Source organism: Ursus arctos, unplaced genomic scaffold (genome assembly GCF_023065955.2).
Source record: "Ursus arctos isolate Adak ecotype North America unplaced genomic scaffold, UrsArc2.0 scaffold_15, whole genome shotgun sequence".
Classification (NCBI taxonomy): Eukaryota; Metazoa; Chordata; class Mammalia; order Carnivora; family Ursidae; genus Ursus; species Ursus arctos.
The window spans coordinates 32086311-32108167 of record NW_026622819.1 but is presented as its reverse complement, the minus strand read 5'-3'; the positions used below and the strand labels follow the sequence as shown (position 1 = coordinate 32108167).

At 36.7% G+C, this 21857-nt stretch overlaps 1 protein-coding gene across 2 annotated transcripts; it reads right to left on the bottom strand.

The window, feature by feature from the left end:
* Positions 1-1250: 1250 nt before the first annotated feature.
* On the bottom strand, positions 1251-21149 carry RIMOC1 (RAB7A interacting MON1-CCZ1 complex subunit 1). 2 transcript variants are annotated; one of them, XM_057312223.1, is made up of 7 exons: positions 20818-21129; positions 16866-16972; positions 14613-14756; positions 11672-11803; positions 10700-10814; positions 5651-5837; positions 1251-5526 (listed from the first exon to the last, which is right to left on the bottom strand). In XM_057312223.1, exons 1-7 carry the CDS (start codon positions 20915-20917, stop codon positions 5415-5417), a joined length of 897 nt encoding a protein of 298 aa, XP_057168206.1. In that variant the 5' UTR covers positions 20918-21129; the 3' UTR covers positions 1251-5414. The 2 variants fall into 2 exon arrangements, with proteins under 2 accessions (XP_057168206.1, XP_026362674.1); XM_026506889.4 differs by having other exon boundaries at positions 1251-5837; positions 20818-21149.
* Between the last annotated feature and the right edge of the window lie 708 nt (positions 21150-21857).

Genomic DNA, 21857 nt, shown 5'->3' with positions numbered 1-21857 from the left:
AATATTTAAATACATAATTATATTTAATATAATATACATACACTTTCCCTTCATATATATTAAGCAGAGTGCCTAATGCTTAATAATGAATGCAGTACTTATTGGCTTGAATTTACTTTTCAGAAGTAAATATCTGGGGATCTAAATGTCAAATACCAAAAATCCAATAAAGCCTGACAATTGAGGTTCCATGAGATCTAAATATAAAGTTTCATTATTTTTCTTGCATGCTGTTGCTGATGGCCAATAACTAATCCAACGGCAAGCTCACTTCTGTGAGGCTGTCCAGACAAGAAAAAGAATCATGAATTGATTAACCATAAGGCATTTCTTCTCCCTCTCTAGGAGCAAGAAAGAACTAGCACAAGAAAAAAAATGTGTTTCAATTAAAGTATGAAGTACTGAAATGGGTCTCAGCTTTTACAAAGAAATGTGAGCATTTATAAATGTATGGGTTATAATTTTATTATGAAATTTTTTTTAAGATTTTATTTATTAATTTGACAGAGACAGCGAGCGAGAGAGGGAACATAAGCAGGGGGAGTGGGAGAGGAAGAAGCAGGCTCCCAGCAGAGGGGCCTGATGTGGGACTCGATCCCAGAACGCCGGGATCACGCCCTGAGCCAAAGGCAGACGCTTAATGACTAAGCCACCCAGGCGCCCCTATGAAAATTTTTAACATGTATAGGAGAGTTAATAATGTAATGGAATCCCATGTATCCACTAGCTGATTCAAGTTACCAATTTATCAGTCTTGCTACATCACCAGCACTACCTAATACATCCACATTTTCACTCAATTATTCTGGTTGATGAGTATTATATTTTTTAGCATGATGAACTATATATACAGACCTAGACTTAAGAAAAATAAGAACTCTTTTGAGCTCTTAGGATGTGGTAAGCATCCTAAGAATCCAATTGAATTAAGCAGTTTGAACATTAACTCATTTAATTTTCAATAACCTGTGAGGCAGGTACTATTATTATTCCTTTGTTAAATAATAGGATATTAAGGTAGAGAAAGGTTAAGTAATTTATGTGGAGTCACATAGCTAGGAAATGACAGGGCTAGTATTCAACTTCAGATCTCTGGTTCCAGAGCCTGTATTCCTAACCACTATATTGCCCTGTCTGAAAGTTATTAGAACCGTAAGAAATAATACTCAGATGTCAATGTAAACTGAGACAACTAAAGTTTCCCTTTTGACACAACACTCAGATATAAAAGAAAACGAACAAGATACAAATATGGGAATATGGTTTTATTAAAAAAATTTATATGCTCCAAAACATTTTACTTGGAAATCTTCACTAGAAGTAAGAAAACAAAAAACAGTAAAGAACACCAGGATGAATACATAACACATACTTTAATTGTGGATACATTAAATATATTTTAATATAATACTTCCAATAACATGTTATTTCATATTGTGTTAAAAATAATACAAGGAAGTGACGCTAGAGAACTACAGAACTGGATTCTGTTGCAGATAAGTTATCCTTATTAGAGCCAGAAATGGAGCCCTGGAAGATGGCAAGAGAAAAGTGAGAAGCAGTCCAAAACTAGCATATCATCCAGTTGTGGGTTTTTAAAAATGCCATTAAAATAAATCTGAGAATACCTCTAGACACAGTTCCCCCATTAATGAACATCATAGAATCCACAGTGGGAGTGTAAAAGTTGGAATGTAATTTTATTGCAGGGTTTTAGCCATAACTCACTTCACTCTACTGTAAGTGAAGGAATGAGGGAATGTCTTCTCATGATTTACACCATAATCAACATCAAACAATTCACAGTAGCCAGAAACCCTATAAATGCCACAAAGCAGATAGGCCTTTAAGTTTCAAAGCCTACTTAACAAAAAAAAAAAAAAAAAAAAAAATTCGCACTGGGAAAGAACCACACAAATTTAAGGATTATGAAAAAATCTTTAAACAGAGTTTAAATTTTCATAACCATCAAAGAAACCCCCAATGTAATAAACACAACAAGGTCTTTAGGTTATCACTCATTAGTAAAGCCCACACTGGAGAAAACACCTTAAGTGTAATCAAAGTAAAAAGGTCTTAAGTAATGACTCATTCCTTAATTCTATATCAGAACTTCCATAAGAAAGAAACTTTCTGAATGTACTGAATGTGCAAGGCATTTAACCAAAGGGACAGAATTTGAAAACACTGATGCTAAAGTACATAGGTGCCTTCCCAACCACCATAAATGAAATAGCACTACTTTCCAGATTGTAACAAGCTCTTTACCCTGCTTTATTCCTTATAGTGCTAACCACTTAAAACGCTATAAATTTATTTTTAAAGATACGTTAACTTCCTCCACTAGAATATAAACTCCAAAAAATGGTGTTTTACAAAGCTATATCATCAATGCCAAAGATGAAACCTGGCATGTAGTAGGCACATAATAATTGTTGATGAGGGAATTCTACTGCTTTCCTTATGTAGAGTATTTGTTATCTTGAAGATACTCTAAATGAAACAGAATTTACCTAGGCTTTAACACATACATAAAAAAAAATCTGTTGTTCCTTGCTTTGTAATACACAAGAGTAAAGAGCATTGTAACTGTTATGGTTGTGTGGGGGATGGAAAAGTACAAAAAGCACCCAGTAGCACCCTCAGAACTATCCCAACCAGTGAGGGACCCAAGTAGTTCACAAGGGTCATGAAGGCAAAATAGAAGTTCCCATTTCTGAAAAGTTCCAAATCTATAATAATACTTTACTCCTCTGAGGAGTAATCCTTATTTGCCTTGTCAACCACTGGTATAGAGGGCATGGCAGTTTGGAATCCAGTAGCAGCAACCCTTTTGTGCAGAGTTTGGCACTTAAGAACCATGTCTCGTTATCAATTAAAAAAAAAATTACTAAGGGCCTACCATTCATTAAGCACAATGTATAAAGATAACATTTTTTTTTTTAAATATGGAGTTCACCAACTCATAAAGAACTATAAAGCAGTGTTTCCTGTTTGATAACATGGGTGGGAAGATTAAGGGAGCAGAAGCAAAGGAACATCTAACTTTGAGTGGAAAGGGCTGGAAAAAGCCTTAGGGATACAATATCACTGGAGCTGAGTCCTAAAGGATAAGTAGGTATTCACTTGGCCACAAAGAAGGGCAAAGCATTGTAGGCAGAAGTAATGAGATCTTCAAAGAGTACTTTTCTCCAGGGGAAAAGCACACACATGTTGGGAAAGGAACCAAGTACTTGCAATTGATCATGATGCTCCAAAAGGGGTAGGGTGGGGGAGGGTGGTCTGTGGTTCTAAAACCATACTAAAAATGATTTAAATCTTTATACTCAGCACAAAGGTATTTTTATAGTAGAACTTGTTAAAAAGCTATGTTAAATAAAAATCTTAGTTGTGAGAGTTTAAGCAAAGAGGGGCAGAGATAGGGAGAGATTTTCCTTGAACCAAGAGGCTCTATCAGAATGTTTATGTTTATCAAAAAGGAGCCTGGGCTTTTAATGTTTGAGGAACACTGGACTAGAACATGATTACATAGGATGCATTGTAGAGATAAAAACAGGGAAGGTAGACAGAAGCTAGATTATGGCATTCTTTGTTGTCCTGCACTATGAAAGATCAAAACAACCAATACATGAACCAAAAAGGATTTCAGAAAAAAGACGAGGGTTATTTGGACATACTTAACTTAAAATTACTAAAATTATATAAGTGAAGACATTTAATAGAAAGTTAGAAAGAAGGCTCAGAGAGCAGAAGCTGAGATTCTAGTTGCAAGTGTAGAAGTCAGCTTAACATTAAAGGTGTCAGAAGAAGCCATGGCTATGAATGACATCACCTAAGAGTAAGTAAAAAAAGAGACAGACAGCATGAGAGAGAGAGAGAGAAAGCAAGGAAAAGGGGGAGAGGAGGGAAGGAGAAAAAGGATAGACCTCCAGGGCCTATCACCTAAAGGGTAGGCAGGAAAAAAAAAAAGAAGCCCCAGGGGAAATGAGGAAAGGCGGAGATTAGCTTTCAACAGGGAGCAGGCAGCCTCTTTCCTTCTAAAAAATGGGGAAAATGATAGGGCAAAGCCAGGATACAGAAGTTTAAGTCCTCATAGTCTCAATTTTCTGTAAGATAGGACCAAAAGTCATATGCTAAGGGAGGGGACAGAGGACCTCATGAGGAAAGTGAGAGGTTTAGATTAGCCACCATGGAAAAAGGAAAGGAACCACACCAGAAACAAACGATAGGCTTATACTGAAGGCTCTCTAAAGTTGAAGCTGAGATACTTACAGGGATTATACTTTGAAGGGCTACATGTACTTCACATGGGATGCACATTCCAGAAAAGGTGGGTGACAGGATTAATTCAACTTTGAGACTTGCAGAATGGTTAGACTGAAGGACAAGGGAACAATGGACTTGAAGGGACTGTGGAGAGCACTGAGGCTGGACAGGGAAGGAAGAAAATCTGAAAGGGGCTGATGGTTTAGGAGAAAGAGGAATAGTCAAGAGAAGGGGGCTGTGAAGAAGCTAAACAGATAGAACAGAAATAAAGGAGAAAGAAAAATCAATAAAAATGAGGATGTGAAAAGCTGGAAAGATGTGAACTGCAATCAGTTACTGAAGTTTAAGATTTCAGAACAAGAAACTCAGGATGGTGATATTCATTCAGGGTGTAGCCATGGGAGTAAGTTCCTGGAATGTGATGAAGTCACTGGTGCAGAAGTCAAGGATATCAGCAAGTTATTAGATCATCCCAAGATGACAACAGAAATTGAGGTAGACAGAAATACTGTAAGCAAGATAGCAAGTTAGTTTCTCTGGCCTTTATCACTCATCTCTACTATTAAAGACAAAAATATGAAAAGGTGCACTCTAAACACACATGACCTAATGATGGACTAACCTAACTTGGTTTCATCATCATTACTCATTTGATAAACCATCCATTTTCTTTTAAACAAAATAAGAAAAGCACTTGAAAATTTTTATATAATGCCCAAAAGAATAAAAATTGTAAATGTCACAATTAATGGTAAAACGAAAAATGAAACATTTCTTTTGTGGCATCTTTAATTATTCAACTTATTCTGGAAATGGAGTCTAAAAACTAGTCATAATTTTTTATTTTGCCAATTTTTATATCCTTAGCATAAATCTAAAGCAATGAGGGGACTTGATTTTAATCTCTAAAGCATAGCAAACTTCCAAGATAGATTTAAAAATAATCTAAAGATATTTTAAAATGGTCAATTTTATGTCACAATAAAAAAAACTAATAAAAAAAAACTTGTAAAGCTAAACATGAGTCCTACCTAGTATTAGTTATAGAATATCTGCAGTTCAGGCTGAGTTAGAATAACATACATGCCATCTTAGAAATTAAGAATCGTTCCTTCATAGATTTAAAAATATATAATGAAAGATGGCATTTAAAAATAGGTAACCACGCTGGATATCTTTATGTAGTGTAACATTCTTAAACACAGCGTCAATATGTCTTCTTTTCTGGAACTTTTCCATTTCATGGGTTGTTTTGTTTTCCTGTTTGAAAAGGAATAGATGAACTTACTGGTTAGTGTGATGCTGAAAGAAGTTTAATATTTGTTTTGCATTTGTTGTATTCCATTCTTGTTCTTTCAGGGGTCCTTCACACACAGATACATACTTTTTCAAAATTTTTTCTCCTACTTCTCGAAAATCCAAGGGTTCTTTTTGTGTCATGCAGCTTGCTCCAGAATCACCAGAATCCACTTCGTGATTTTCTGGCTGTTGATCTGCACAATGCTTCAATCCCCAGTAACACATTTCTCCACTGTACATCATAGCCAGCAAATGAATGTCACTAAATATTCCTGGGAAAATCATTTAGGTTGAGAAATTAGAATTTAAATGTTTAAAAAGAAACCCTGGCCATTTAAACTCTAATAAATTCCTTTTATGTCATTAAGCATTTTTCCTTCTCATTTAACAGTTACACTAGAAAAGCTAAATTATCATTAATATATTCCTCATGCAATTGGCATTTCTATCACTATTTTACCTATAAAAAGAGGTCCATCACCCCCACTCTCCAAAAAACCAGAGTATTGTCAGAGAAATTTTTTTTTTAATAATTATTTAGGTCACTATTTTGGGGTATAGTCTAGGATCAGTGATACAGTTCCAGTCAAGTATTCTACACCTCCTGTATTTGTACAAGAGTCTACAGAAATTATCATACATAAGTATGACCCCAGGAGGCCATATAATTCTGAATTATCAAAGATGTTAAATCATATCCAAGATGCTTTATATTCCCAGAAAAAAGGAATACAATGTAGGATTGTCATCAAGAGTTAAAAAGCATTCTTATTACGAAATAAAGTAATTATAGAATTAAATATGGCATACTACATATATTAATTTGGTGGACAGACATATAGATCTAGAATCAAAAGATCTGGGTATAAATTATTGACTACTATTTTGGGCAACTTTGAGCCTAAGTTTGCAAATCTGAAAAATGAAGATTCCATACAACCTCTTATTTTATGGAGTTGTCTTAAGGAATAAATAAAGAGGGGCGCCTGGGTAGCTCAGCATCTGCCTTCGGCTCAGGGCCTGATCCCAGGTTCCTGGGATCGAGCCCCGCATTGGACTCCCTGCTCCGCGGGGAGCCTGCTTCTTCCTCTCCCACTCCCCTGACTTGTGTTCCCTCTCTTGCTGGCTATCTCTCTCTCTCTGTCAAATAAATAAATAAAAATCTTTAAAAAATAAAAAAATTTTTAAAAACTTAAAAAATAAAAAATAAAAAAAGGAATATATAAAGAAAATATATAAAAGTTTTAGAAACCATAAAACGCTATACATGATTATTTATAAACTTCTCAAAGCCACTAGAATAAATAATTTCTTCTAACGTATGATTAGAAAAGTGTACCTCAAATCAATGGGTATCATAATCTCAGCTGCTCACCTAATATGGCTCATCAGAAATTACTATGATGGTACTAGTGATATAAAAATAGAAGAAAAATCCAACTTTCAAATCTATCATAGTTTCTATTGTCTTCAATCTACCACAAGCTTTTTACAGTCTCAGAATTTGTCCTTACAGTTATCCCCTTCACTTTACCTCAAATTCAATTCAGGTTCTGAGTACCACCAAAAGAACAGGTGTAGCAGGAGAGAGGACTCATTAAACCATCAATAAAAGAAATAGTCATTTAAGAGCAGAATCTGAGGCCTGCATTCATGAAAATGATAGGCTACACTACATTAATTATGCTTTCTATGAATAAAACATTACATACATATTATATTATAAAAGTGTTATGTACTATGTTTTATAGAAGTATAAACATTATTGTTATAACATATAAATATTAATAAATATAATCATTTCTTCTCACTTTTTCTTTAGTTAATAGATCATAAACCTCAGATAAGCTGGTTACAGCATTAGATGTTATTCAGAATTATATTTTGTATTAGATATGGCATTTTGTTGAAAGCATATCCTTTTTATTTTTGTAATCCTATATCCTGTCTAGTTGTTCCTAAAAAGAATGGTAGACGGGAATAAAAAGATAGAAACAAAAATGAAAGGAAGAATGAACTTTTAAGCAGGCTAGTGCTTTGGGAGGAGGAACAGAAGTATGTCCCAAAAAGGGAAGCCACTTGGGAAGGGTGAGAGGAGTGTTTACCTAGGGGACATCTGGGATCCAATCTGTGCCCAAGTCTAACCTTCATTCTTATATTAACAAGGAGTGACTGCTGAATAGGGGACACAGATATCCTGTGGGAAAATGTTACTAGAGAGAATGAATGGCTATCCTCTAAAGAGTGGTTCTCAAACCTGAGCCTACATTAGGATTACCTGGACACGCACATGTTGATTGTTGCACCCCCAACTCCAGAGATTCAGATTCAAGTATGGGGTTGAGTCTGTGAATCTGCATTTTTCACAAAGTCCTAGCACTTAGGGTGATGCTGATCCAGAGACTAAACTACTGCACTTAAGTATCAACAGAAGAAATGAACCATGTCAATTAAGCACTTTCTCCCTTTCAACTTCCCCAAGGATTCCACTACTCTCTAGCTATAGTCTTTTTGCTGCTATGAACTTTCCTTGATATTTTTTCTCTTAATGCTCTACATGGTTGTCAATAAAATATTCCACTTTGCATTATGCAAGTCAGTGTACTTGGTGAAACATATGTGATAATGGGAGGTACAGGTAGGGAGAAGGAGAACAACCCATGAAGTGAGAATGAGGGCAGAAAGAGGACTTCCACAGGGGGAAAAAAAAGGGTGGGGGTGGCCAAACTGATATCCACTCCACTTGAAACAGTGATATCTAAAATCTGGCTGCATTGTAATATGGGAGCATATTAAAAACAGATTCCTGGACTTCATATATTGAACTGACCGTGCAGGTGGTACACCGAAATCTGTTAATTTTTAACAAGCTACCCAGGCAATTAGTGATGCTAGTTCAGAGCTGCTCCTTTCAGGGATCTAGAATCCAGGTTCTAGGTTAAGCTGTGAACCAAAATGCTGCTGAGAAGGCAGCAGGGGAGGTCCTCAATGGTATAAAAAAGGTCACAAACCAAGGGTGTGGAAAGCTCAATAGTACTTTGATTTAACCCACTTGACTCCAGGGTTATTCTGACAAGGCTATTTCTATAAGGGCCCACAGAAGAATGAGGCTCAGAAATGACATAAAGAGGCTCACTGAAGACATTATTTGGTAATTTTTAAAAGCTGAAAATTTAATAGCATATATGTTCAGAGGACAACCAAATGATTATCTCACCTTGGAAGAAGAAGTAACAATCATACTAAGTAGACACTGCTTTGAGTTTTATCTAAAGTTGGGTAATTCATCATTAAGATCTGGCCACAAAAATATTTTGATAATTCATATAGAACTTTTAAAATTAATATTAAGGATAATTCAGAATTATGCTTCCCCCTCTTTAATGGGGTCTCGGGAGTAGTTCAGCCTATGAAAGATAGGCTTGCTGGCTTCTAATCTACATCTTGAGAGAGAAGAAGTAGGAAAGAGCAAATTGCTTTAGATGAGAGCAAGAAGCTAACACCAGAAGAGGATCTAGCCCCGTGGTAAAAGTGCTAGGGAGCGGATGTGTTCTTTTTTCCTGGAAAGAAGATCTGTCCCTTTTGATTCTCCTGTTGAAGAAGTAGTGGAAGCTAGGGGCTAGTACAATCAAATTATGATTTAAAAGAAGACACCAGTACTACAAACATCCTAGAGAAAATTCCAGGCCATAAAAGTATCCTACCCTATGACTAGAAATGGGAGAATAAGGGAAATTGCTGATCTTGCTACCTTCTTTGGTTCTAAATAGGCTTTGGTGCCCAAACCTTTTTCGTTTCTATCAATCCATGTGGGTGGGTGAGATTTTAGAAAGGCCACTGTCAATGCAGCTAATCACTTTACTAGTTACCTGAAAGAAATACTTCCTAAAAATAAGTCAAAACACCCCACGTTTGTCAGAATATCATGCCCACTGGAATGGCATTTGTTATTGACAATTTTTAGGACAAGCTACTTGCCTGAATTAACTGAAAGTAATAACTTTCAGTAGCCAGTCAGTCACATGTTAATGACACTTAAATCATGCTGTTTTTTTCTAAGCAATGTTTTCAAATAAAATGGAAAAGCCTACAGAAGCTAACAAAGAAAAATAATTAAGATATACTTATAAAATTAAACTATAGAATTTTCCCTACGTTTTCTTTTTCTTCTCCATATTTAATTTCAGATGAAGTATAATTTCAAATTTTCAGAAAGTATGAAAGAAAATTTATGCATATAATCAAATGTCACTTGCCAGGTATGTGACCTTTAACAGGTCATCTGGCTTATCAGGACCTCAGTTCCTCCATTTATAAAAAGATGGTAAAAATAAGTGGTTCTTCCCTCCCACACCTCAGTCTAAAACCCAAATGATGCTCTATATCCAGTTCCTAATATTTTTAAGTGCATAGACATTTATGACAAGAACTAACAGTTGCCTCCTGATACTCATTCTTCCCTTCTTTTCTCAGTTAAGAGACAACCTTATTTGGGATGGCAACGTATCAGGTAAAGGGCTATCCTGTACATCCCAGGTTCCCTTGTACCTGTATGAAGTCATGTAATTAAATTCTCGCCAGTGAAATGTAGGTGGAAGTTTAAGTGTCAGAAACTTCTAAGGTTGCTCTTTTAGACTTGGCTGAAAGAAACATCCTTTTGCCATTCCTATAGACTGAAACATAGGTGAGATGAAAGGAGCTCCAAGAGCATCCTGAGACAGTGAGAATGCAGTATCCTCAATGGGGATTCATGCTGCACAACTCTGGGAAGTGCTATTTACATGGTAGTCTATATCAGGTGCCTCCCTCTGAGGCTGTAAGGCTGTAGTTCTGAAGATGATAGAGGGAAAAGGTAGGAACCTGATGATGCCTTGGAGCCACCATAACCAGCTCCAGACCACTTTTATGTGAAAGAGCAACATGATACATAATTCTCCCAGAACTGCTAGAAAGAGGTTAGCAGTATTTTTCTGTATTACATGAGAAGATATTTAAAATTTTTAAAAGCCCTCTTATTATTTTTTGGTATATAATGTAACCTGAAATTCATTTAAATCAGAGTTAAGTCTAATAAACTTCTTAAAATTTTTAAAAAACCTTTAAAACAGAAAACTTCAAAAAGAGATCACATTACCTTCACTCAGTAATTTAGCTGTGTCTAAGTCTTGGAAAGAAACTCCTTCATTTAACTGGATAGGACACCGATAATTTAGCATCTGTAGCAAGTAACTGATTCCATCAATAAGGTACTAAATGAAAGTCAAAGCCAAAGAATTGCAAGTATTATATACAGAACTGTAGAAATTTCAAATGTTAATTTCTTCCCCATTCTTTACTCAAGAGAAAATTGGCTAATGTGTAGACATATCTTATGGCTATTATATTACAATGGTAGAAGGACCCACCACCCCCCTAACTTTTATAAATGTAACCTTTCAAATGCTCCAAAAAGCAAAATTGTATGGGGGAAAAAATTAACCAAGAACACATGATTCAGTAATACACTTGTCAAAAATGTTATCAGAGGAAGAAAAGGACAAAGATAATAAAGATGAGTTCAATAACAATTTATTAAAATATGTATGCACTTATTATAATTTGAAATATTACGATCAAGCTTTTATATCAAGTGTGACCTCTTACTTCCAGGCCCACATAAACCATGTGTACAATCAACTCAAGTTAAACTCCTTAGTGATACTTAACACTATGATTTACTGATTTGGTCAGAAGAGTCAAGATGAACCAGAGGGCTACCAGGGTCATGGTGGCTCTTTATGAGTGATCTGCTGACAGAGAGGGTTACAACCAAGTTTGTTTTCTTCAGGCCAAAAATATGCTTCGAAATTAATACAGACTGTCTAGCTTGTATTTTAAAAAATAAAAATCCAAAACTTAAAAAAAGCATGTAGAATTTACCAGTTTACAAAGGCTTTCACATGTTATCTTATTTAATCTTCACAATAATTCCAATTTGTTTAAGAATACATAGCTAGTAATGTAAACCCAGACTGTTGACTCCACTACTTTTATAACTACATCAAGGACAGCTTTTTGAAATCTATAAACGTCAATGATCAAAAATGTATAAGGAATGCCCTTTTACCTTTTTAAGCAAACTGGATTTTCTTGTGAGCCACTCTCTTCTTTTGGTCAGAGAATGACAATACATATAAAGTAGGGCTCCCCGTCTCCAAGAGAGACATTCCAGGAGTTCATCCCCAAGCAAATCGCAGGGCTGAAAAAACAAAGACATAGCTAAAAAAAGAAACCTTGCATCTGTAAAAATCAAAATTAATTTCAAAATATTGAGCAATTCAAAATGCTTTCATTTCACAAAATTTGCCCTTTACTTAGCTTCTTATACATGAATGCCTTATTTTGAATCAGAAGTATAGAAATCTATTGCTACATGAAAATTAAAATAACTACTCCAATCTACAATTTTTTTAGAAAATAATGTTTCAGTATTTTAGTAGCCAATTCTAAGATATCTAAAATATAAGTTTTTTATAATCTGATTAAAAAGATAACTTTTCCATTCAGCAAGTGGTGTGGGAAAATTGGACAGTTACATGCAAAAGAATGAAAATGGACTACTTTCTTACACCATAAACAAAAATAAATTCAAAATGGATTAAAGATATAAATGTAACACCTGAAACCATAAAACTCCTAGAAGAAAACACAGGCAATAATCTCTTTGATATTGGCCTTAGCAACACTTTTCTAGGTATGTCTCCTGAGGCAAGGGAAACAAAAACAAAAATAAACTACTGAGACTACATCAAAATAAAAAGCTTCTGCACAGCAAAGGAAACCATCAGCAAAATGAAAATGCAACCTACTGAATGGGAGAAGATACGTGCAGATGATATATCCGAAAAGGGGTTGATATCCAAAACACATAAAGAACTTATACAACTTAACATCAAAAAACCCCAAATAATAGGATCAAAAAGTGAACAGAGGACCTGAATAGATATTTTTCAAAAGAAGACATACAGAGATGGCCAAAGGACACATGAAAAGATGCTCAACATCACTAATCATCAAGGAAATGCAAATTAAAACAAGATACCACCTTGCACCTATCAGAATGGCTAGAATCAAAAAGACAAGAAATAGTAAGTGTAGGTAAGGATGTGGAGAAAAAGGAACCATCGTACAGTGTAGGTGGGAATGTAAATTGGTGCAGCCACTGTAGAAAACAATACGGAGGTTCTTCAAAAAATTAAAAATAGAATTACCATATGATCCACTAGTGGATCCATTAGTGCATAATTCCACTAGCAGGTATATACCCCCCCAAAAAAAATAATTTGAAAAAAAAACCACACACCCCTATGTTTATTGCAGCATTATTTGCAACAGCCAAGATATGGAAGCAACCCAAATGTCCATCAACAGATAAATGCATAAAGATGTGGTGTATATACAAAGGATTGTTATTCAGCCATAAAGAAGAATGAGATCTTGCCATTTGTGACAACATGGATAGACCTAGCCAGTATCATGCTAAGTGAAGTAAGTCAGACAGAGAAAGACAAACACCATATGATTTCACTTACATGTGAAAATCTAAAAATCAAAACAAATGAATAAATAAACATAGAAAAAGCAGAATCAGACTCATAAATACAGAGAACAAAATGATGGTTGCCAGAGGGATGGGCAAAATGGGTGAAGGTTGAGTAGAGGCTTCCAGTTATGGAATCAGTTGAGTCACAGGGGGAAAAAGGTACCATGTTATTGTAATAGCCTTGTAAGATGTAGCTACACTTGTGAACATAGAATAACATACAGAGTTCTTGAATCACTAACTTGTACACTTGAAACTAATGTGACATTGTATGTCAACAATACTTAATAAAAAATAATTTTTAAAAAGGATAACTTTTCAGAAATATGTTACTTGAAACAAGATCACACTTATTTGTACTATTGCTACAATAAAATAATTTAAGATATATACAAAAACATTTTCAATAAATCAAGCTTTTGGTAGTGCTTAGGTGGCTCAATCCATTAAGTGTCTGCCTTTGGCTCAGGTCATAATCCCAGGGTCCTAGGATGGAGCCCCCCATCAGGCTTCCTGTGCAGCAGGGAACCTGCTTGTCCCTCTTCCTCTGCCCCTCCACCCCCACATGTGCACATGCTCTTTCTCTCTCTCTCAAAGAAATAAATAAAATCTTCAAAAAAATGCTGCTTCCTGAATTAAGCTTCCTAAAATGAGGCCTTTGTGATTTCATTCTCTATCTCTATAAAAAAAATCAATCAATCAAACTTTTACTGTGTTACATCATTTAAAACTTGGGATTATGTGTTTCCACAATTAGCATCCCCTGATAAACACATAGAGAAAAAAAAAAAATCAAGGTAAAGAGACCCAGCAGGCAGTTAGAGAATTATTTGCTTGAAAGAGTAACCAGGTCTAAAGACAAAAATCTTGGAATCATCTAAAGACAGAGGACAGTAAAAAAGCATGTGAACAAGTTATGAAGCACAGACAGAACAGAGATGATCAGAGGATTAGGAAGATATCCCTGGCAAGGGCCTATCTTTCCAGGATGGGGGAGAGGGGAGGTGCCTGGGAAAGAGCAAGACTCTGAGACATGAAGAGGAGCATGCAGGACCTCAGAGGGATGGGGTGATCAATGGGAAGGAAGGCAGCAAATGTCCAGGGAGATGAGAACTGCAAAAAGGACAAAAGAGATGTAGTAATTAGATCACTAGGGACCTTCAAGAAAAGAGTACCTACAAAAGTAAAGGGAACAAACAGCAAATATCTGTTTAGAAAATGATCAGACACCATTAATTTCAACACAATCCCATCATGCAAATATTCTGAAACATATATATGATACTTTAGTTACGATGTTGGTCTGAAGTGTTAAACTCTCATATATCCCTCCTTTAATCTTAATTTAAAACAGAGAAAAAGACACATTCCAGACACATTCCAGAGGAAAAATTACAGACTCTGAGGAACAATCCAGCAAGAATCAGCATCATTTCACTATAATTTATAGGAGTGCAAAACTTACTTTTGGACGCATATTATTTTCTTTAACTAAAATTTCTGGTTCTGAAAGAAAACTAATCAGCTCTTTTACTTTCTGTGAAGAGTCTTCAGGAAAATCTTCATCTACTAGTTTGTTCTCCTCAAAATATGTCATGTCCAAAATAGCCTGAAGTAAAAGAAAAAAAAAAAAGGAGTATCCACAAAAACATGAATAATTCTTACAGTTAAGCTTACATATACAGATGCTCTATTAGACAGTTAAATCTTCCAGCACAATATTTCAATTTGAAAAGTAGGAAAAATGTCTAGAAAAATATAATCTGTATATGTAAAGAATCTGTAAATGTATAGAAAAATACAATCTGAGATGGACTTTTTAGGAAACTTCTAAAATACTGAATTAATGACCTTGCTTCTCTCAAAAAAAGTAAATAAAATGGAGACTTTAGATAAACTAATCACATAATTATGAAAAATATAATTATTAGGTTCTTTGCAATTTACACATATATACTTCTTCAACATTTTCTCAGTGCTTGGTATATCAATTTAAGGTCAATACCTCTAGTTTTATATATTTAATCTTCAAAGGATTTGTTTCCTCAAATGCAGAACCAGCATTTGGGGGATATGTATCCCACCACCCAATAAAGGCAGCATATCACCAACATTATGAAATGTAAACACTAAATCCCCAGCATTCCTAAATACAAGATGCTCTGTTCAAGTACCTTAAAACTACCCAACCCTTTCTCTTTTTTTAATTTATTGGACTAAGACTAAGGAAATTGAGTTCTACCACTAATCACCTAACTAACCAAGGACAAGTCAATTTTCTTTTATTGGTAAAATGAAGAAATTGCTTTTCAAAGTTCCTTGCTTTGAGAATAAAATGAATTAACATATATAAAGCAAACAGAACACTAACTAGCATACAGGATTACTTAAGTGCTAAGCATTCTTGTGTGGAAGGCCTAAGCCACAAAGGGCAAGATCATTATCCTATGGAGAATTACCTGTTGATTCAGATCGAAAATTAGGGTCCAAGGAGGCCTGGGGAATTTAGATCTGTATCTCTAGGTCTTTCATCTTATCTTTAGAGATAAATTAAAATGTTTAGGGGCGCCTGGCTGGCTCAGTCAGTAGAGCACATGACTCTTGATCTCAGGGTCCTGAGTGTAAAGCCCCATGTTGGGCATGGAGCCTACTTAAAATAAAAATAATAAATAAATAAATAAATAAATAAATAAATAAATAAAATGTTTAGAATTCTCCCATGTGAAAGACATGAAACAAGCACGGAGTCTTCCAAAGGGAAAGAAAGCCAGGCAAAGCTCTGCCAAATAATAGCAGGCCCTTTGGGGTTTGTGAGTACAGTTGTTATAGGCTCATTCAGCCATGATATCTGAAGGCAGAACCCAGCTTTATGTACTTCCTAACGGAAAGCAGAGTGCCAGGCACCTAAGTGCTATACTTGTGTACTTTGGAAGCTTATCTAAATTTAGTTTCTATAACCACTTCATCATTATTATACCTTCACAATCACGTAAGGGCATATGAAACACTCTGTCAACTATAAAGTGCTATAGGAATGTTAGTTACATAATGAAATTATGTTTCTTAATGTCAACTTGCCTCAGCAGTGTTTAAAACCAAGAAAACAGCTCTTGTCCATACAGTGACCTGAATTTGAAAGGAAAGTAAAAAAAATGGGGGTGGGGACACAGAAAAATCTTACAGACCTACATGACAATAGCAGGAGAGTCATGTTGAGCATCCCAAGAAAAGACTTTCAGGGGAAAAAAAATAATTAGGGACTTCACAGAGCCCTTCATTCCCTCTTAATAACCTTCAAGAACTTGGGAATTGCATGTAATAGTGTTTTGCTTAATTATATATAAAGGGAAGCAATTCTGTCATCCGCAAGATTTCTTTCCTTAACAGATTAGATAATAAATCATACTTTTTTGTATATTGCCTCAAAGTTTCAAGTCCATATGTTTTATATACATAGGTTTTTTTGACGAAAATTAAACATTTTATTTTTACTTTAAAGTTTTTATTTTTAAATAATCTCTACACCCAACATGGTGCTCTAACTTACAACCCCGAGATGAAGAGCGGCATGCTCTACCAACTGAGTCAGCCAGGCAGCCCCTAAATCAAACACTTTAAATAGAGAATAAACCGGTTTTGCTACACCTAAACTTTGGAGTCAGTCATCTTATATAAGCAATTTTCTCCATAATATGTCAGAAACCACATCTCTTAGTACCTGTGTGTAAAGTTCTAGAAGATTTGATGGATTTGAACATTCTTTGTCTTCACCACACAGAAGTTTCAATTTTTCTAGAGCTGCAGAGGCCCGAATTAAAAAGTGATCTGTAGGAGATAAAAACGTGAAGATTATTTCATATAGTTTCAAAGCATTGAATAAAAAAAGGTATATCTGAAATGATATTGTTACAGTTTTGAAGAAGCAGCATGGTAGTAATAATATCTTTTGTAAAACATGAAGTATATCATAATACCTAATCCTTAACAAATTTATCATGGTAATTTATTCTGAAAAGCTAGACTAAACTGCCTAAGTTCAGTTATCATTTCTTAAATGCAATCTGTTTCTTCATTTTCATAATGCTTTTATGGTGTTCACAATGTTTAAGTAATAAATTTAAAATTTTTATTGGAATAGTACAAACAATATACATAGATCTACAGAAAGGGCTTCCACTGAACTTATAATTTCATAATAAATGTATTTTCTAAAACATGATTAAATCAAATGCCTCATAAAATGTAAGCCCTGAGCAATTATAACTTTATTGTGTTTATGTATTTATGTATGTAAGCAGCTGTTACAATTAATTAAAATTACATAATCCACCTGCATATTTTATTCCTTTAAAAACCTAAAATGGAACAAATTACCTAATTCCTTCAAAGAAGGAACTGAGTATTCTAATATGTCCTCTAAAAAACAATTCCCCCTTCCCTCCTCTCTACATTGTCTAATTTCTCTCCTTTCTCTAATATCATATTCCTTTTGCTTCTATGGTTTCACTTTTTCTTATGGATTTTTCCTCCCTAACCTACAGAAGTGTCCACACCAAGGTGCTATCTATCTACCCTTCTACATCATCTCACGTCAAATTTAGACATGCCCACCATCAAGACACCAAAGTCCTTGAGTTTGCCCCTCTGTGCGTCCCTTCTGAAATATACACCCTTTCCAACACTAGCCAATGGACAGAAAATGTAATACTTGGTGCAGGCCCATCTGATCCAGCTTTAGCACTTACACAAAAGCTGTTCACCGTTGAAGTAAAGGCACCACCAACTTTAGTTACGTCTGCTGGTAATCATACGATGATTTCAAGTTTTCCTAGGTGAAGCCTAATCTGTATCTAAACCAGATTCTGATTGCTTTTAAAGTCTACTATTCACCTGAACTGAAAGCTACTTCTTTAGCACTGCCCTCCCTCCTCAGCCCAGAAGTACATCTATATAACCCAGAAAAGATTCTACTGTGAAGTGAAATTATATGGAATATGGCACTCCTTATGTGCTTCTTCAGAAACTGAGTTGATATTTTCTTCTTAAATTGCAAGATTATTTTAAATGTAAAGACTTGCACTGAATTCAGTAAGCCATTGCTGAAGGAGTAGCTCACATAAACTCTTAAGTACAGGGGAGGGGGATAATGGCTCACATTTTACCCAACTTTTATAAAATGCAATACTTTTACTAGAACCATTCAGTCAAAGAAACAACTCGCAAGGCAAAGACAAGTGATTCTTACATAATCCTGAAAAAAGTCCCTCTCATGGCATACTCCATATAGTAAACATATTGTGTTTGTACAATGAGAAATAAAAAACAAAAATTGACTTAGTAATAAAAAGAGCATTCTTAGATGGAATATGTGGCTGCATCTGATCTAATTTGAAGTAGAAAATAGGAACTATCAATCCCTACAACCGAACATATAGTTGTTACATAAAAGGGCACATTTTGGGGCGCCTGGGTGGCTCAGTCGTTAAGCGTCTGCCTTCGGCTCAGGGCGTGATCCTGGCGTTCTGGGATCCAGCCCCACATCAGGCTCCTCCGCTGGGAGCCTGCTTCTTCCTCTCCCACTCCCCCTGCCTGTGTTCCCTCTCTCGCTGGCTGTCTCTCTCCCTGTCAAATAAATAAATAAATTCTTTAAAAATTAAAAAAAAATTAAAAAAAAAAATAAAGGGCACATTTTGAGTGAATATTATTTTTGTTGTGAGGGAAAAAATGCCAAGTTCAGGGGTGCCTGGGTGGCTCAGTTGATTAAGTGTCTGCCTTTCGCTCAGGTCATGACCCCAGGGTCCTGGGATCATGCCCGCATCAGGTTCCACGCTCAGCCCAAACTCTGTTTCTCCCTCTTCCTGTGCCCCCTCCCTCCTCTCCTGCTCTCTCACTCTCTCTCTCAAATAAATAAATAAAATCTTTTAAAAAAAAAAAAAAGAATGCCCAGTTCAGTTCAAACATGAAACCATGTTTTAATTAAACTTCATAAAATAAGAAAATCTTGCTATTAATACTGATTAATAGCTCATAACATGGATCACTATCATTTCAATTTTAGTAAATTTTCACAACTTTAAAGTCTCCCAACAAGGAGTGCCTGGCCGGTTCAGTCGGTAGAGCATGCGACTCTTGATCCTGCAGTCGGCAGGTTCGAGCCCAATGTTGTGTGTAGAGATTACTTAAAAATAAAATCTTTAAAAATAAATAAATACAGTCTCCCAACAGAAATATATAGCATTTTACTTTTACTTCCACCCCTCATTCTAGCCTGTTTAAAGAACTCTTCCATGGGAAAATGAGAATGGCTTTCCGGTTCAGTGATAAATGAAAAAAAACTCTTTGATCTCTTTAGGCTGGTTTAAATGGAGCTGGGGTGGGGTAGAGATCACTGTATAGCTTATTTACAGGTAACCTGGATATACTTCCAGGTAACAGCCACTACAGTCCATAAACTATTCACGTGAATCCTGGGATTTGCTTACCACACCCTGAAAAAGAAATCAGCTTCAGGGTGATGGGTGGGTTTTGAAGAACATACTCCTAAGAAAAGATAATCCAGCAAATAATCTTCACTGGAACTTGAGCCATTTCATTGTAGACCCACTTCAATAAATTCACCAACAATCAATCATCTGGCAAAAAGTTTCACTACTATTTTTCTGTAAGTCGGATGACAATGAGTCAATCCACAACAATTTAAAAACCTATCTGTAATAAAGGCTCAAAACTCAAAAAGAAAATAATATAGAGGGGCGCCTGGGTGGCTCAGTCGTTAAGCGTCTGCCTTCGGGCCAGGTTATGATCCCAGTTCTGGGATGGAGCCCCGCATTGGGCTCCCCGCTCAGTGGGAAGCCTGCTTCTCTCTCCCACTCCCCCTGCTTGTGTTCCCTCTCTCGCTGCCTCTCTCTCTGTCAAATAAATAAAATCTTGAAAAGAAAAGAGAAGAGAAGAAAAGAGAAGAAAAGAATGTAGAGCCTATAAGAAGCTGAAATGTAATAAAAGAGAATTGGACTTAAAACTAAAAGTCGAGGTAAATAAATACAAGTCCAGGTAATTCTCTAAGCCAGTCTGTCCCAAGGAAACCACTTGGACATTTCCAAACAAGTGTTCTAATACTAACAGCCCTTGTAAGAATTGAGGTGATGTATATGAAAGAATCATCCAAACTATAGCAATGTAAAGCTCTTCTGTAGAATACTATTTACAGTGGGTTTAGAATCCAAAACAGAAGACGGAAATTTATAACGCAGCAATGAAAACGTGTAACTGTTATACACGCCTAGCTATCTTTACTGCACCCAAAACAACCATTACTTGTGTACTCTCAGTCAGCTTCAACGACTCACTTAAACTTTTGTACTTTTATCCAGATTTTAACCTTTTCCCAGTCGTAATCAACATAAAGATGAGCAACGGATTTGACTGAGATGTAAGCAGTTTTCACAGGTTATGAAAAATGCAGTTTCGACGCAAATGCCCTGGCATAAGGCAACGTAAGTTCAGGGAGGTGGACAACCAATCCTGCAGCGAAGGTCAGAAGCGCAACACCTTGGGTAGCTCTGGTCTGGGTGCTATTTGGACCACAGGCCGAAGCCTCCAGCCCTTACTGCCCTAAAATGCCAGCTCTGAACCGGCCAGCCCGCCCGCCCCCCTCTCCTCCGCTCCCTCACCATCTTCGCCCGCGGCTTCACTAAGCTGCTGTATGTGGGCCTGAGCCAGGTCCCCGAGCTCTTCCACTCGCCTCACCACACTGGAACCTGCGGCCGCCATGGCCACAACGGGCGGGCGTGCCCCAGCCACGTGACTGCGCCGGCCCTCGATCACCTGATCCCCCGGCGCAGGCGGGGCGTGAGGGCGGATCTCGCCTGGTTGGTGGGAGGGAACCTCAGCTCTGTGAGGGCCTGCATAGGCGGGCAAAGGTGGTTACTGTTTATTTTCTTCCTCTCTGCCTTCCCCTCCCTCCATAATCCGGAGCAACAGGGATACTTCAGGGAAGGGCATGACGTCAGGGCACGCCTCTCTCCCGCCCCCTCCTCTAAACCAATCGGGAGATGTCCACGCCCTCACGTTGGCCCAATGGGAAGCCAGCTTTCTCCGCGGGGCGCTGGGAGAAGAGGGTGGATGCGACTGGCTGATGGTGGTTGGCTGGCTGACCTCGCTGTTGAGTCTCTGGCCCGCGCTGCAGCTGTAATCTGCAGGGCAGATGGAAACGTCTAGAAGTAGGATTGTCCCCTTCTGGCCTTGTAGTGAGGGCGTTGCCTAAAATAAAATGATTATAACCTCCTGGTCAGAAATGGGAAGCCTGACAGCCCCCTTGCAGCACATATAAGTCTTCAAGAGGTTATTGTGTGTCTGGGTGGGGAGCTCCAAACACTAGTGGGCGTTCCTAGTCTACGCTTTTCCAAGCACCTGGGTTTGTTTTATTTCTGAATTGCATTGGCTAGCTCGTATAAATGTACTTTAACCGTCTCGCGTTCAGTAGTACCAAAATTTTGCATTTACAAAAAGTTCCATTGCCACACATCTCAACCCTCAATGCGCTCATTACGTGTGAAGTTCATCCTCTCAAGAGTTTCAAAGCACTTAGTCAGCGAGTCTAATTACTTTTCATTCCCTGTATTCTTGCCTCTTGTGAAACAAATCTTAACTCGAGTTTTGTTTTTCAATTTGACAACGTACATCTTGAAAAATCTCTAACTTTTTATGAAAG

What these genes read in the sequence shown, in the direction of transcription:
- RIMOC1 (XM_057312223.1), bottom strand. Translation starts at nt 20,917, where the DNA reads ATGGCGGCCGCAGGTTCCAGTGTGGTGAGGCGAGTGGAAGAGCTCGGG. An exon ending in TGAAGCCGCGGGCGAAGATG is followed by an intron (nt 16,973 to 20,817) that starts GTGAGGGAGCGG and finishes TATCTCCTACAG; the next exon opens with ATCACTTTTTAATTCGGGCC. An exon ending in AATCCAGTTTGCTTAAAAAG is followed by an intron (nt 10,815 to 11,671) that starts GTAAAAGGGCAT and finishes ACTTTCATTTAG; the next exon opens with TACCTTATTGATGGAATCAG.